General features: G+C 54.2%; 4 protein-coding genes across 4 annotated transcripts; 2 read left to right on the top strand and 2 right to left on the bottom strand.

Moving 5' to 3' along the window:
* Positions 1–747: 747 nt before the first annotated feature.
* On the bottom strand, positions 748–2,486 carry HER10_EVM0012663 (coatomer epsilon subunit). The gene is made up of 4 exons (XM_035482053.1): positions 2,031–2,486; positions 1,835–1,977; positions 1,548–1,786; positions 748–1,490 (listed from the first exon to the last, which is right to left on the bottom strand). The coding sequence occupies exons 1-4, from the start codon at positions 2,422–2,424 to the stop codon at positions 1,382–1,384; spliced, it is 885 nt and encodes a 294-aa protein (XP_035339027.1). The 5' UTR covers positions 2,425–2,486; the 3' UTR covers positions 748–1,381.
* A 1,670-nt stretch (positions 2,487–4,156) lies between these two features.
* On the top strand, positions 4,157–5,428 carry HER10_EVM0007098 (uncharacterized protein; the record flags this gene model as incomplete). Its single annotated transcript, XM_035476664.1, has 1 exon — positions 4,157–5,428. The coding sequence occupies one exon, from the start codon at positions 4,157–4,159 to the stop codon at positions 5,426–5,428; it is 1,272 nt and encodes a 423-aa protein (XP_035338524.1).
* A 1,452-nt stretch (positions 5,429–6,880) lies between these two features.
* Positions 6,881–7,216, top strand: HER10_EVM0001003 (uncharacterized protein; the record flags this gene model as incomplete). The annotated part of the gene is made up of 1 exon (XM_035470767.1): positions 6,881–7,216. The coding sequence occupies one exon, from the start codon at positions 6,881–6,883 to the stop codon at positions 7,214–7,216; it is 336 nt and encodes a 111-aa protein (XP_035337946.1).
* Positions 7,217–8,417: 1,201 nt separating this feature from the next.
* HER10_EVM0001175 (SAM domain-containing protein) lies at positions 8,418–13,887 on the bottom strand. The gene is made up of 3 exons (XM_035482852.1): positions 12,010–13,887; positions 11,688–11,831; positions 8,418–11,627 (listed from the first exon to the last, which is right to left on the bottom strand). Exons 1-3 carry the CDS (start codon positions 12,053–12,055, stop codon positions 8,968–8,970), a joined length of 2,850 nt encoding a protein of 949 aa, XP_035337960.1. The 5' UTR covers positions 12,056–13,887; the 3' UTR covers positions 8,418–8,967.
* Between the last annotated feature and the right edge of the window lie 1,777 nt (positions 13,888–15,664).

Genomic DNA, 15,664 nt, shown 5'->3' with positions numbered 1-15,664 from the left:
CTCGTCTAGCCCAAGGCCCGTGGAGATGTGCATATGCATTGTGAAAGGGGCTTGAGACTTGAGCCTTGAGGACGAGATCGAAACAATCGAGGTCGGGGATGCTGGGGCAAATGAGCGGAGCCTCCATCCTTCTCCAGTCTCCATGCTCGGAGCCTAGACGTGCCCTCCATGTTCGCTGCCCTCCAATGAATCTATCCCATCTGTAGCGGCCCGGTCTGCTCATTCGTCTGGTTTCCGGCTGACTGAGGTCTCGACGAGTCCTCGCCATGCAGTTGTGCGAGAAGCATTTTCTAGCCGATCAAGACCCATGTCCGTTTTGGCGGTGAACACAATGAGGCCTGCGCTGTACACATCAAGGTGAGCCAGACCAGTAGGAACCTGCAATCCTTCACAAAGAGTCCTTATCGACAACTTTTCATGGCGTCAAACCCCTTGCAAGCCGTCATAGGGTAGCAGACCTTGACCGGTAGGTTACGGCTGATATCGTCAAGCTACAGCAACCGATGACGTTGAAGGCGCTCACTGCATGTGTCTGCGGAAGTGAGATGTAGTGACTGAGCATATGCATCGCGCAATCTGTAATCTCGACCTTCTCTGAGCCCCGCGCGTCCGTGCAAGACCCTGAGTGCTCACTTTGCTTTACCCCTCCACGTCCGGCTTCGATCCACAATGCTAGACGGGCGAGACAAGCGAGACAAAATTCGATGCTGTGCGATGCGAAAGATAGTGGCAACATTTTTTGGTGGTATTTCGGATGTCCTGCTCATCATAACCTTACTCAAACTCAATCCTTGCCGGAAAGTCTGCTCCGTCAGTCAGAACTGTTCAAAGCGCAAGTTCCATTGGTCTATCCTGGCAGTAAGCCCTAATAGCAGTTGTTTGCCTGTGATTTTCGTACTTCTTTGACTCTAAAAGTTGGGAGAAAGCCCTGAGTCAGGCACATGGGGCCCCGGCCGTCTTATTGGCGCTTGGTGCTAATCAAGAATAGGAAGCCATGATGTCAATCTGCCGATGTGTAAAGCCACCGATCCGTCACCTCGGGCGGCTTCGGTCAACCGGCCCTCTCCGTCCTGACTGTCCAGTCCCGTCCAATCATGACCCGGGGGTTTGTTCATGCATGCCCGAAACGAACAGCTGGCCAGACGGTCTCGGCGAAACCATAGACCCTTCGAGCCCTGCCGATCACTGGCGGGTCGCGCGCATCTGGCAAAGAAGGAACCGACTTTCGGATCAAGCGAGGGCGAGCAGATGGGTATCTTCAAGTGGAAAGTAGTAATTCGAGTGGTCTCGTTGCGCTTTTCCGAGCCGTTGTATCTCCATTTGAGTTCCTCTAAACCGTACGCCTAACATTATGCCTCATCAGCAGTACACGCCGTCTACCTTATGCAGACACCTTGGGGCTGTACTTAGTCGCCGCCTTGTCGAATAGCGCACTCTTCTCCTCCAGGTCCACAAGGAACTGGTGATGGGGGTCCGCCGCCTTCAATTTCCTGTGTCCACGTGGTTAGCAGGTCGACTCGACGCCTTGGTCGTGCATCGGAACTTACTCTGTAAACTCCTTGGGATCTTGGCCCGAAATCACCGTCAACACCAGAAGGTTGGCAATAGCTTCGGCATAGCCTGCGTCCTTGGCCAGAGCCTGGTCCAGCGCTGCCTGTGCCTCCTCTGTACGTCCAAGGTGCAGCTCAGCAACGGCCTGAGAGACGAGAGTTGCAATGGACGACGTTGCGGGCGCCTGTGCAAGCTCCTCGAACACGTAGAAAGCCTGCTGATACTTGTCTCCGCCCTATACTTTCTTAGTCTTGTTCTTTCATTCGCGGTGTAGTTATCGTACCTGTCTCAGACCAACCCATGACTCGGCCAAGTTGACCAGCAAACTGTCCTGTGCCCATCGTCTCGCGGCGGTGACCTCCTTGAGGGCGAGGTCGTTGCGGTTCTGTTGGAGGTGGATCTGAACAATGAGGGCAACAGCGTCCACTGCGACTCCTGGGTCAGCGCCAATTCCTTCAACTAATGGGAGTCAAACGTACAGCTTCCCTGGTGCTGTGAAAGCAAGGCAAGAGCCTCTTCTGGCTTGCCCGCAGCCTGCAGGACTGTACCTCCAACAATCTGGACTGTAGCGTTCTCCCCCTCGGATGCGGCGAGCTTCTCGATCGTCTTCACGGCAGAATCCGTCTTGCCAAGTGCGCTCTCAGCGAGCGCTCCAAGGGCGACCAGTTCGGGCTCCTTCTCTCCCTGCACGTTGGCGATGACATCTTCAGCTTGACCAAGAGCGATGCGGGCTCGCAGAGCTAGAACGCGGGCGGGAAGCTCATTCTCGGAGGAAAGGGCAGAAGTATCGTAATCAATGACCTCCTGGTACTGGCCCTGGTGGAAATAGTTGTGGATGTTGATCAATTCGCCTTCGGCGGAGTAGGGGTCCATTTTGGCGGTTTCGTTCGTTCGTTCGGAGGGAGGTTGTCGTTGATGATTGATGCCAATTGATGGGCAGCTGCGATGTGTTCCCCTTGACCACTTAACTGATGTGGGGGCCTTTCAAGCAACGTGGAACCCTGAGAAGACACGGAGGAAGCCGTGGCCGGGAAGGTGGATCTGCCGGCGTGGTCTGTGCGCCATGGACGACTAGGAACCAACAACACCAACGTCCAGACTTGATCATCATCCAACAGCCCACCTTGAAGACACGAAATATTGGTGTAGGATTACGAAGCTCGTTATACGTGCGGTATGGAGAGATGAATGAGGCTCTCGCATCTTACACAGTCTGAAATCCGGTGTCCACGAGATTATCTCAAGTTGAACGTCTCTCTCATTGACATTTACACCATCTGTCTGACACCGCAAGGTAAAAAAGCGAAAATGACTCCAGCCAAGTGGCCATCGATTCCCAATCCATGAAATCTTCCAGCTTCAATTTGTTGTGGTGTTGTTTCCCTGACGCTAATCAGCAATCTCTATAATGCTCGTGGAAGTGAGTCCTACATATCATTATCCCAGCGATAGCTACGGAAGGTAGCAACTTCGAGCATGTAACGAGGAGAAATGAGGCAATCAGCTTCTAGTGAAGGCTGTGAGAGAAAAACACGAGAAATATTCTCTGATAGAGACTAGTGTCAGTATCATTGCTTATTGCTTTTGATTCTACGAGTACAGAACATATCATATACCATTGAAATGTGTTCTAAGGGACTCTGGATGTTCGCCTTCTATGCGTATTACATACTTCTCAATGATTCGAGGCCACAAGGCATGCATTGAGAGTACTCATTGCATCTGTAAAGGAGGTGTGCTCACCAAGTCAAGTGTCCAGCCTGAAAGATGGGGCAAATTTCACCTGGAATATCGTCTGGAATATGATGAATGTACCAAAGACAACGATGGTAGATTGGTGTACCAATTCTTACTTCCTGCCACCTAGGCACAGGTGCTCTTTCCCTCAATATTTGGAAAACGACTATGCCCAAGTTAATGCATTTTCTCTCATCACAGTCCATCACTCTCGGCGATCACACAAGTATCACACATCTCGAATCCCCCAGTCACTCACCAACTTCTCTTTCATGGAAGTCATCTTCACTCCGCCCCTGATTTTTCATCTTGTGGGCTTGGTGTATGGCCTGGCTTCCATGAATCTTCTTTACCTCGTACTCCTTCCTTTTGTTGACGAAGATTTCCTCCTTGTTCTGCTTAACGGCTTATTCTTCCGAACCGCTCACGTCAAATTCCGCTTCCATCTTGCCTTTCGCCTCTCCTTCGACTGAAGTTTTGACGCACATCACTCCGTCCGGACTCGAATCACCTGACCTACCCGTCTGGTCTCCCCGCTCATCTCACGATGGATTCTTTTGACCCGCTTGAATTGAGGGAGGCAGGCCCTCAGAAGCCTAGAGGGTCCCTTGAGCCCAGCGTCCTCGACCGGAAGAGGCCAGTGGCTCGATTCCCAGACAGCTTTTCTGCCAATCTCGGTCGCAAGGCTTCCTCCTTCTTTCGTCAAGACGATTCTACTCCTGGATTCGACCAAAAATCCTCATCATCCCCTCCTCCCCTTCCCGAAAGCCAGAGCATCATTCATCGAAAACGAGACGTTTTACCTGGCTTACCTTCTCCATCGAGTACTCGCAATCGTCAAACATCCGTCGCGTCTTCGGTCAAGGCAATGGTCGCGAAATTCGAAGGAGCAACCGCTACACCCGAGAAATCAGACAAGATGTCTGACCACGGAGATTTCGATCTCACCCCCTCCTCTTCGCCCGTTGCCGACAAGGGCAAGGGCAAGGCGTCGTTTGATGAGTCTACTGATATCACCGCTGCTTCTGTCGCGACTGGTGATGCTTCTCAGCCCGAGAAGAAAAAGTCCGCTCGAGAGATTGCCGACCTGGAGCTTCTCAAGATGGAGAACTACTTCAATGACGAGTCCCTTGCGCGCTCTCTCGACAACTATGTTGCTCCGAAGCACATTCACACCAAGGTCAAGGTCCTTCCTCTCGAGGAAGACGAGGGCGTCTCCATGGTGAAGGCTGCTAAGATTGAACTGTGGAACAAGTTGGCTTCGCTCAATGAGGCCTTTGAGAAGCGCCACCCGTCTGCCAAGGAAGAGCGTCTCGCCCAGGAAGCTGCTTTCGCTGCTACCAACGCTCGTCTCGACGAAATTTTCGGAGAGTCATCCAGGCAGGGCGTTCTGAACGAAGAGACCAAGAAGTCCACCCGTGCCGAACGCAGAGCCGAGCAAAAGGCCCAGAAGAAGGCCGACAAGAAAGCCCAAAAGGCTCGCAAGGGTGAGATTCCCGTCGCTACTGCCCCTCAGGCTGTCACTCCGCCCACCCTTGAAGAGCACACCACCAAGGAGGCTTCGCTTCGCGAGAAGTATCCAGAGATCTACGCAAAGATTGACTACTGGCGCGCTCTTGGTACTGCCAAGAAGCCCTCCGACCTTCACGATCCTGCCGACTCTGGCAGTGAGTACACCGACGACGCCCACTCTGATGACGATTCGCTTCTTGAAGCTCCTTCTCAGCCTGTGACCCACGAGACCCAGACGGCCACCACCGATGGTCAAGCCGCGGAGAGCAAAAGCCAGACGAAGGAGGCCTCTACCGATGATGATTCTTCTTCTTCGGATGACGATGACTCAAGCACTGGCTCGTCCAACGGCGATCCGTTCCACTTGAACAAGTACCTCACGCCAGAGTATCAGGCAAAGGCCCAGGCTTATCTCAAGGCCTTCGACGAGGCTCAGGCTCAAGTTACAGACAAGCCTACCGATAAGCCCGTCTACGGACCCGCTCCTCCACCTTCCTTCACTCAGTCCGGGGGAAAGACCATCGCAGGCAAGCCGATTGCCATGGATAACCGTTCCCAGAAAACCGTGGAAAGCGACGAGTCTTACACCTTCATCCAGAGAGACCCGAAGGAGGTCGATGCGTTCTAGAGCAACGTTCGAACCTCACTTCATGTCTCCGACGATGAATTATCCGATACCGACGACGTCAAGGCTGCCAAGGTCTCTGCTGCTCAGCAGGAGCGAGATGAGATCAATCGTCGTGCGTACGAGCGTGTCAATGCCGCTCACGCCCGTGGTGAAATTGTTCACCTCGAAAATACCAAGCCGATTCGCGACACTTTCTCGACTGATATCAAGAAGGAGGACATCGTCCCCGGTTTTGGAAAGGGCAAGAACAAGCAGGCTCCTGCCGCCTTCGACGAGGAGGCCTACGCCGACCGCTCGATTGCGTCTCACACCATGAAGCCTGCTCCGCTTCGCATCCCCTCTCGCGCCAAGCAGCCTGCGGTCGACAACGACAAGGCCAGCGCCAAGGACGCCTCGCAGGCCCAGAGCAAGACTCCCTCCGTCTTCGATGCTCCTCGCTCGTCAAATTCCAGCAGGTACCGCATGGTGGCTGGAGAGTCCACCTCCTTCACTCAGGCCTACAACGGCAACAACCCGTTCCTGAACAGAACCACGAGCGGCTCTTCCACTCAGAGCGGCGGTCCGAGAAGTAGCGGTAGCGCTCGCAACTTCAGCTGGCCCAAGAGACCTAAGAGCAGCAAGTACGACTTTGTCGACAGTGATGACGAGGAGGCCACCAAGAAGAAGAAGAAGTCGGACAAGACTCCGGCTCAGACTCAGACCACCACGTCTAGCAGCAGTAGCTCCCCTAGGACTCTTTTGAATAACACCAAGTGCCTGACGGGCTTCACTCGCAAGATGGCGCCGCTCCCAAAGCCCCCGGTCGATGACGAGACTGGTGCCCACCGGAGCTTCACGCCTGAGGAGTACAAGACCGTCATCCAGGACGAGTTCAACCGTTTTGTTCAGCAGTCTCCCGGGAAGAAGGCGCGCGATCTCGAGACGGCTCTTGCCATCCTTAATGGTGTCCCATCTGCGTCCTCGTCCACCAGCCGTGCCCCGACTGCCCCGGCTCCCGCTGCTGCCTCGGACAAAATCACTCGTCAGACCGTGACTGTCAACCCTTCCCTGCAGCGTCCTGCTGTCCGCCTCGCCGGCGCCACGGCCCTCCCGCCCACGCCTGCCACCTCTGTTGTTCCCGCGACCATGTCCCAGCAGATGGCAGATCTGGATGACTTCTTCGCGGAGGAAAATAACAGCTATTACACCACCTCCGGCCCTGCCGCCGCCGCCACCGCGGCGGGCTCCAGCTATGCCTCGAGCTACAACTCCACCGCCTCCACTGGCGAGAAGAACCAGGGGGAGAAGGAGAGCCAGTACAAGGACGAACCCTGGAATGATCCCAACTACCACGAGGAGGCCCTCTCCCACGGCTACGCCTTCAAGAAGACGGGCTATAATATTCTTCCCGACGACATGGACCCTGTCCCCCTCACCCGCGGCCAGCGCCTTGAGGTCCTTGAGCACTTCGGCATGACCGAAGCAGACTACCCTGCTCCTCCCGCCGGCTACCCCAACCCTCCCGGCCCCGAGCCCGGAACCGTGGCGCCCCCTTGCCCCTCCCGCCCTGCTCCGTCTGTTCCCGGTCAGGTCACTCCAGCTGGCAGCATCGGCGGAGATAGCAGCGTCTCCAGCATTCACGGCGGCTACAGCGACGCTTTTGCTCCTGCTCAAGCCTATACCCAGGCTCAGGCTCCTGCTGCCATCCAGAGCCTCCGCACCCCTCGTCGCTTCCGTCGCGCTGCGACTGCGCCCCCCGCGCCTGCTCCCGACAGCCCTGCTCCTGGCTATGACGCTGACTGGTTCTGAGCGAATGAATGATGATGAAGCATGACGATACGAAGACGAAGAGAAGCACGAATGAAACGATTTACGAAACGATCCGAGACGTCTTTTTCTTTGCTGCTTTCCGAAATGCTACTGCTTGTTTTGCTTGCGACAATCAACGAAAAACCGAGAAAATAACAAAAAAAGCAGAAACGCCGATATGCTCAGAGTAACCATCATGGAAGCATCGTCGTCGAACGGAAACTTGGTATGGAATCTCTCGGCATTTCATTGTCTTGGAACTGTTCTTGAGATCAACCCGCCTGGATACCACGTCGCGAGATGGCTTCAGTACACAAGCACCCAAAAAAAAATTACAAAATCAACAAAAAACCCTGAAAAAAAAAAAACGACAATGTGTTGGATTACAGGAACTGGATAGTCACTTCTTCGACTTACCACTCTTCCCCTCGAGCGAGGAGTTACTATCTGGGGAAAAGAGATCAAGACAGGCAAAGTTTTCATTTGCTTCTTCGCAGAAGAATCTGGCTTGCTCTCGACTCCTTCCAGGATTTTGCAGCTCTACTCGTTCTTGTTCAGAATATGACTCTAGAGATATCCTATTCTCTCGAGAAAAGGCCTCAAAGTCTAACTCCCTTTTTTGCAATGGGCAGCTCGCATCTCGCAACCGTCTTTTTGCATGTTTGAGAATACCCCGGATTTGATTTCAGGGCAAGGTGTGGCGAAATGAGTTTTGAGGAAAGGAGGAATCGGACAGGATGGGAATATGGTGGGATAAGGGGAAGATGTTCTCGTGAACACTTTCATTCTTGATTGGTCTCCTCTTGCATCAGAGAGTTCTAGCCTAGCCGACCAAAGTAGATAGTCAACAGAATCGACCAAATTTGGATCGAGATACCGGGGCTTGTAGCTCCGTTTCCCCCTCGCGTGACGTGTAACTAGCAATGATGAACCTGCAAGTACAACTATGTTGGCCTATTGTGATAGAACCCATGCAGCCTCCCTCTTCCATCCGTTAGGCTACCAATACCCGTGGACCTTCCGCTCCGCCCTGCCTATCTCCTTTCGGCAGACCCTTCCTTCTATCAGGTCCTCGCGTCCTTCCTTCCTCTGTCCTTGAGGCTGCTTACACCCACCTGCCCGTCCTTGCTCTTCCGACAATCTTGAGATGCCAGATACTTCATCTCCTAGTCCGATTTCAGTGTAAGCAGCCTGCGGCAACAAATCACTCTCTCTTCCACTTATTTTGTCAGATAGAATCCTGTAGACACGCACACACAAACATAGAGGCATCAGAAGTTCAGAAAATTGTTTTAATTAGGTATCATCCCCCTATCCATGGCATCTCAGCCCCTGTCGGGTGACAAAGGCCATTGTGCCGACTCCATTCATCAACGTAGCCTCTAGTGCGCGTTAAAGGACCTCTTTCTTCTCCTGTGTATGTACAGCATCGGTTGCTGTGCTGCCAACAGAGTCTATGCCCTCTCTACAGGGCGACTCGACAGCCATAGGAAGAAAGAGAGTAAAAAAAATGAAAAAGGAAACAAAGGGAATCACTCTTGTGAAAATTATTCGCTCGTATGTCCAGGTCCATCGCCCTTCCTTGCTGGATCTTCTGGCTCTCAAGCAATCCCAGATACGCCGCCCCTATGCGGAATTCGTGTCCCTCATACATGACAAAGGTATATATAGAAAGGTCCCATCGTACAAGAAAGGAAGGAAGAAAGGGGAACTGATTAAGTGCCGCAAACACGTTCAAAAGGGTTCCACCTCTAAGCACTCTGTGGCGGTGCCCCGGCTGTGCCATTGTTCTCCGATTCAAAAGCCAACTTCCGAGGGTCAGCACTCTCCACCTTGGGGAAGTTTGGCTTCTCCATGCCGGATACCCCGCTGTCGGTCTCTCCAAAGGTGATTCCGAGGGAGTCTGCGTTCTTCTTCGCCTCGAGTGCTCGTCTTCTCTCGTCTTCTTGAGCTTCTTCGAGGTTCATCAGCGCAGGAGGGCGGTGTCGCTGCTGTCTTGCCTTGGCGAGGGAAATGGTCTTTTGTTGATACGTCGTTGTTATCGCCTGGGTATCATCTCGGTCAATGGTGGCCTTCATGAGGGCTGCCATCCACAGTCTTCCTGACTTGAGATTGGGGACTGCAAAGTAGTGAACAGTCGGCTTGGTGAAGTTCACGGCGCGGGACAGGCCTGCGCGTGGTGGAACAAGCTTAAAAATGAACATGGTATCATCTCCCTTTTCGCCAGAGGCGTTGGCGTCGTGGCCGGTGGTAGCACCTGCACCGGTGAGCTTGGCGTGGAGTCCGGTCAGCTGTTCATTGTCGGCTGGAAGAACACGGTGGAAAGAGATATCAATGAGTCCCTTTTCTTGATCGTCATTCTCCGAGTAATAGTATGAAAGTCGGCGTCCCTTGAGCACAAACAATCGAGGCTTCCATGTGGTCATGAGGTTGGAGCTCTTCTTTCTCATCCACCCGCTGTAGTCGGCATCTTTGACGGCTTCAGCGGGGCTGATCTTCAATAGTCCTCGTTGGTAAGCACTCGTCTCCTTCTTGCCCTTCTTCCTGCTGCCCTTGCTCGCTACGGTGGTGGCAGTGCTGGGGCTCTTTGCGGTATCAGGGGAATCGAGCTCGAAACTGGGCCCCGCAGAGGGAGTACTCGATCCGGTTCTAGCGGGCGAGGGCAAGGGCGAGTCCTTCAGAGATGGGTCAATTGGCGAAGCCACCTTGTTGCGATCGCTCGAGACTGAATCCGAAATTGCGCGCAAGCCGGCCACCTTCATCGAGGGCTTCACAACAGCGGAAAGCCACTCAGCGTGAATTCCCTGACGGGCCGCAGGAGACTCGGGCACCGGAGAGGCACGAGTCTTGCCTTCAAGTTTTGTGACGCTGGGAGCTCCAACGTCCTTGACGGGAGGTACGGGCCGCGCAGACTGAGTGGTACTTGTTGAGGCAGTTCTTCTGTGGGCGGTGGACTGCATGCCGTAGTATTTTTGCGCGGCGGGGGAGGCCACGCTGTCACGGTTCGAGTCGACGCTTCCGAATCTTGAGTGCCTCGAAATAGCGGTAGCACTACGCACCCGTTGCTCCTCAGCGTAGCTGTTCTTTCGGCCGTGGCTGGCGGTGCTATCGCGCTTCCTAAGCACGTTGCGGCGTCGGCCGTCGACTTCAGTGCCGCTAAAGTAACCGCGGTCGGTATCGATGGCGGACTCAGGAGCGTGTAGACCAGACTGTTGCATGACGTCTTGAAGCCCGGTAGAAGAAAGTGGTCGGCTTGAGGCGCTGCCAAGGGTCCAGTTCCTGTCGAATGACGGTTGCTTCTTATGAGCGCCATCGGTCTGGGGAAACGTTCCACTCGTGGCCAGCTTCGGTGTCACGGTGCTGGCCATAGGTTGTCCCGTCAAACGGAAGTCTGTGGACGACGAGTGCCTGCGAGAGTGGTGCAAGTCTCTAACGGACGCAGCCGAAGGTCGTTTCATGTGAGATGGACGGGTGGGACTGTCGACAATCGGGGAGACTGGCGACACAATTGATGCCGTATCCAACTTCGGCGTTTGCGAAAAGGAAAGGCGCTTGCTTGAAAACGACATGGCTCTGTCGTCAACCGGTGTCATCCTGGGCATTGAGCTGGTCAGGGTGTCGGCCCGGCTTCTAGACCGCTTCGCATCTTCCGAGCCCACATCACTGCCGTATGTCTGTGTCGTCCTTCTCGTCGTAATGCCTAGGTTGTTACACTCGTCTTGCAGAGACTTGATTTTCTGCCACGTTTTGAGTCTCCTACCAACAGAACCCAATTCGAATGCCTTGATGAAGAGGGAACTCTGGTCCATACCCAGCAAGACTTCACCGGTAATCTCTTGGTCGCGGAATACTTCGCAGTGCGATTTCTCAACGCCGACTGTGAATAGATACTCGGCAACTTGGTCCGGCGTCCATGCCTCCACCTCGGATCGACTATGCATGCCCTCCTCTTCTTCGTCCGTTTCTTCGCCATGGATGTAGGACATTCGATGATCGAGCTGAGCACTGTATTCACTACCAGAGTCGGTGGGAGGGGCACGCATTGCGCCGTTGCTAGGCGTAGAGCGCAAGTCGGTGATATGCTCGTCGATAACGTTGAGGGTTTCGCTGAGTACATGATCCTGGTTCGTGTTGATACGGCCGAGGGCCGCGGAGGGCGGCGCACTCACGGCTGGCGGCGCATTCTCGATTGGAGCGGTTTCCTGCTTGATGTTGTTGAGAGGTAGAGTAACGGGGGCCGGAGACTCGGGCGGTGGCGTGGGAGTGGGTGGAGCGGCGGGGGTGGTAATCTTGTCGTCGGTCGGGTCGGGAGGGTTTGTTTGTTTGGATTCGTTCACCACTTCGGGCAGCGTTGCTAGTGGTTTCGAGAAGTTGTTCGCGGGTGCTGTCTTCGGAGCTGGCCTGGTATAGACTGAACCATGGATGATGAGCTTCTTGTTGTTTGCATAGGTTGGGTGCCATGTAGACGAACCTTCGGGAAACAGGCCGCTGTTTCCGTTGACGAGGTGCTTGCCCAGAAACCATCCATCTCCAAACTCGTCATCTCGTTCTATTAACTCAACTCGGTCGCCCTTGGTCAGGCTCAATTCGTCAGAGCTACGAGCAATAAAGTCATCTGCAAGAAGAGAAAGACGTCAGATGGAATATCACAGCGGAGAGACCCGGTCCGGCACTGTCAAGGGCGGGGAGACGAAGATGCTGCATGACGCGAGCGAATACGAGTGACGGGGAGCGGGACAAGGCGGGCGAGTGGGCTCAGGCGTTGTTAGCGGATGAGTGGAATATGAACTTACGTATGACCAAGAGGGTATCGCCAACTTCTGGCTTCTGGAGAGCCATGATGTCGACGATGCCAGGCGCCGCGACAGATGCGGGTGGCGTTTGCTGAAGAGAATGAGTTGTAACGGGATCAATACATAGGAGATGAGTTCGCTGGCTGGGCAGCCTGGTCTGGGCTGGACTTGACTTGGGTGCGACGACGACAAGGGGGGTGGAGACGTGCTGCTGGCGAAGCGAAAAAAAGAGTGGCAGTAGCCAGGGATTGTCAGTTGTTCGGCAGCTGGGACCAGGTAGGTATCAGGTGGTGACCGTGGTGGGCGGATAAGATGGTGAGGAGAAGTCGGATTGGAGGAGAGAAGGGCGAGGGTGGTGAATGGGAGATGATTGCGGACCGGGGTGGAAAGACAGGAAGGAGCAAAAGTTGGACGTGTTGACGATGGCCCCCAAAAAGGTTGTTTTTCTTGTCAATATGTCGAGGGCAAAAAGTTGTGGTTGACGTTTCTTTCCCACGAAGATGAGGTCTCCTAGTCGTTCTCGTGTCGGACTCTCCTGGGCCGGCCACTCGGTGTGGTTACTGGTGTCGTCGGGCTGAAGAGCTGACTGCCGACAGCGTAAGAAAAAAAGTGGCGAGTTGTTGAAAAAGGGTCGTTGTTAGCTCGGGGGAAGCAATGGAAGCTGAGGTGCGAGGTTGTGCTCAAGGCAGTGTTGTGGGATGTGATTGGGGGGACACAGAATTGGCGTAAAGGGCCGCTATTGGGTCATTGCGACGTAGAGGTAGGGCGCATAGACGACGCTGGGGACTTTAGTGGACGGATGATGGAGTAGGACGGGTCAGACGAAGCTGGAGTCGATGGTGGTGAGGCGATCCCAAATGGAAGCCTTCTGCCGTCCGCTGTACCGCTGTGCCGATGCACCTGCACCTGCGCTGCGCTGCGTAAGGTATGCGCAGACCTCTTTGCGGTAGCTTGCTTGTGGTCTGGCCCGAGAAGCTATCTAATGAGATGCAGACCTCGAGGTTAGTTTGGTGGATTTGGTCAATGTGAGGCCGACTGGGCAGTCGTGGGCTGGTGGTAAGTTGCTGACGGGTGTTTGATGTGGTTGTAAGGGGGAGGGGAGGAGAAGTCCGTACTGTGAAGGCCGAAAGTCTAAAGTCTGATCCAATTGACGTCGAATCGTCGTCGTCGTCGGTCGAGCAAATATGCAATACGAGGCAGAGAGAGACCTGTCTTGGTGTTGTTTCCTTCCTGAGGCAGGGTCGAGCAGTGTGCGATCCGCAGGGATGAATAACAAGGAAAAAGAAGAAGAAGCAAAGGTGAGCCGTGAAGGCGCACGGAACTAGAAGGTGGCAGGAAGGGGCCGCAAGCTTGGGGGGTTTCGAGTTGGGACGGAAGGAAGGGGCCGCGAGATGGTGGTGGTCTGGTCGAGGTGCAACTGATGGATGGGATGAGCGAGGTGAGGTGAAGCCTAAGGCGACAGCAGACGATTACTGGCTGGAGCTGAAGCCGTGAGACCTGTGTCCTAGGAAACCTGACAATAAGGTGAGGTCAAGCAGTAGGAAGGAATGGAAGAAGGCCCAAATAAGGAAGGGGGCTTGCTGATACGGGGACCGTGTGACGAAAGCGAAGCTGACGATGCGGAACGCCCAATGCAAGGGACGGCAGCGTCCGTGAACCCGTTCCTGTTCCTGTTGGTTGAAGTCGCCGTGGCTTTCTGTGCTCAAGGCAAGGTGCGGCACCTTGGAGATGATGATCAGACCAAGGTTCAGAGCGCGCCAAAGGTGGTTGCGTACTCGTTGGATCCGGCCGGGCGGGATTTGCTTTGGGACCCAGTGCTGCTGCTGCTGATCTCTACACCGAGAAACAACACGAAAAGCAATGGATAATGGATGATAGATGGTGACGGTGGAGGTAAGGTGGTACAATCTAAAAGTCAAGCAGGAGCGAAGAGTTTGGTTATACAATAGTTTTGCATCCGCAGGTAAGGTAGTAGGTAGTAGCTAAGGCTAGAGAAGGGCCCGATAACTTTGCTTGATGAGGCGCAGTTTGAAAGGGACAGGCAACATAGGATAAAGAACCGCTTCTCGGTCTACAACGAAACACACAAAGGCCAGGAAGAGGCGCCTTGAAGCTAAAGTATCTATGTGGAGGCACAGAAGGACTCCCGGTTGATCTCTCTTCAAACTGCAGTAAGTGCCTTCCTACGGAGTACATTAGAGAGGCTAAAAAATAAATAAAAATAAAAAGTCAAGTGCGGATTCAACCTGACGGGAGGCAATAGATGCCGCTGAACGGCGCAAATGATGCGAGTGCTGCGAGTGATCAATCTGGAAGGCAACGAAATGGAATGGGAAGGCAGGCCCAGGCCGGGGCCTCCCTCCCTCCTTCCTACCTATCCGCCCTTACCACAACGGCAAATCTCACCTCAACCAGACGGGACTTGCTAGATCTATCCCAGTAGGGCAGGTCCCTTAAAAGACGCGATATTGGAACTTGCGATGCAGATGGACACGCATCATAGTCATACACACTGCAATCTTTACTACCTTACCATCCGGACCCGTGGGAAATGTGGTTAGAGTTCACTGCTGCGAGTAGCAGATGGCGAATGAAGTCACTGATACGAAGAAGACGTTCTTCACGATCTGACACCATCCCGAATTCCTGTCTCGGCCACATCATCAGAATTTACCATGAGATTCCAACAGCGGGAAAGCGGACGGGTCTTGTTTTGTTTCGGCTTCCGGCTCATTTGGCTTCCTTTCCCTTTCGACCCCTCTCATACCTCCACGATCCACAACACACAACACATCCGACACCTTTACGATGTGCAAAGGCAGCCCAGAACACCGCCATACGACTTACCGTTGACCAGTATAGCCCGTCGCCGAGCCATGCTGACGAGTTCCCCGTTTCTTCCGTCGCTAGGACATGCTTGGCTCCAAGCTCACCCATTGCGTAGCCAACCGAACGGACAGTCACGGCCGTGATCACGCATCCCTATCTTTTGGTACCCACCCCGAAGGAACAACACACCGGCGGTCCGTCCGGTGCCCATCATCAAGTTTCGCCATTTCGCCATGCGTCAAAAGACCAGACCTTACACGCGCCACGAGGCCCAGCGGAACCAGGGCATTCCCATTCCCCATTTCCTCGTGGACACCAGCAAGACGATTGGAAGTGGGAGGGGGCCAGGAGGGGCATCTTGCAGCCAGTGTGCAGCGGCTGGTTCCCCCGGCACAGCAAGGATGGCCCGGAGCCGCGAGCAAACCGCTGGCCCCAGACACGCCCAATCACAATGGCTGTCTGTGTCGGTCGTGGTGGGAGTGGCAAGGTGATGCCCGCTTCGCCAATGCAGTTAATCTGCTTGCTTTTTAACATTCGGGCGCGTCCACCTCGAATCACGGCCAACTGGGAAAATTGACAAGCCAGGGCAGGCTGGGGCGGCACGCAGACTCACGTGCCCACCATTTCCCATCTCTTTCCATCCATACCTTATTGAATGAACTTGGGGGAATCAAAGTTCGACGAAACAGGACGGAAGATTCTGCATTACATAATCTATCTGCATAGCAGGCCTGCGCTTTCAATCCCCCAGAATAAGCAATTCGATAATCGAAGCTAGCGAGATGGACCATCGGAGTTGCTTCCACAAGTTGACAAGTGTCCGTAC

The sequence above is a fragment of the Colletotrichum scovillei genome, assembly GCF_011075155.1.
Source record: "Colletotrichum scovillei strain TJNH1 chromosome Unknown Contig00001, whole genome shotgun sequence".
NCBI classification, from domain to species: domain Eukaryota; kingdom Fungi; phylum Ascomycota; class Sordariomycetes; order Glomerellales; family Glomerellaceae; genus Colletotrichum; species Colletotrichum scovillei.
The sequence above is the reverse complement of the archived record's forward strand: the minus strand, read 5'-3'. Positions and strand labels throughout refer to the sequence as shown.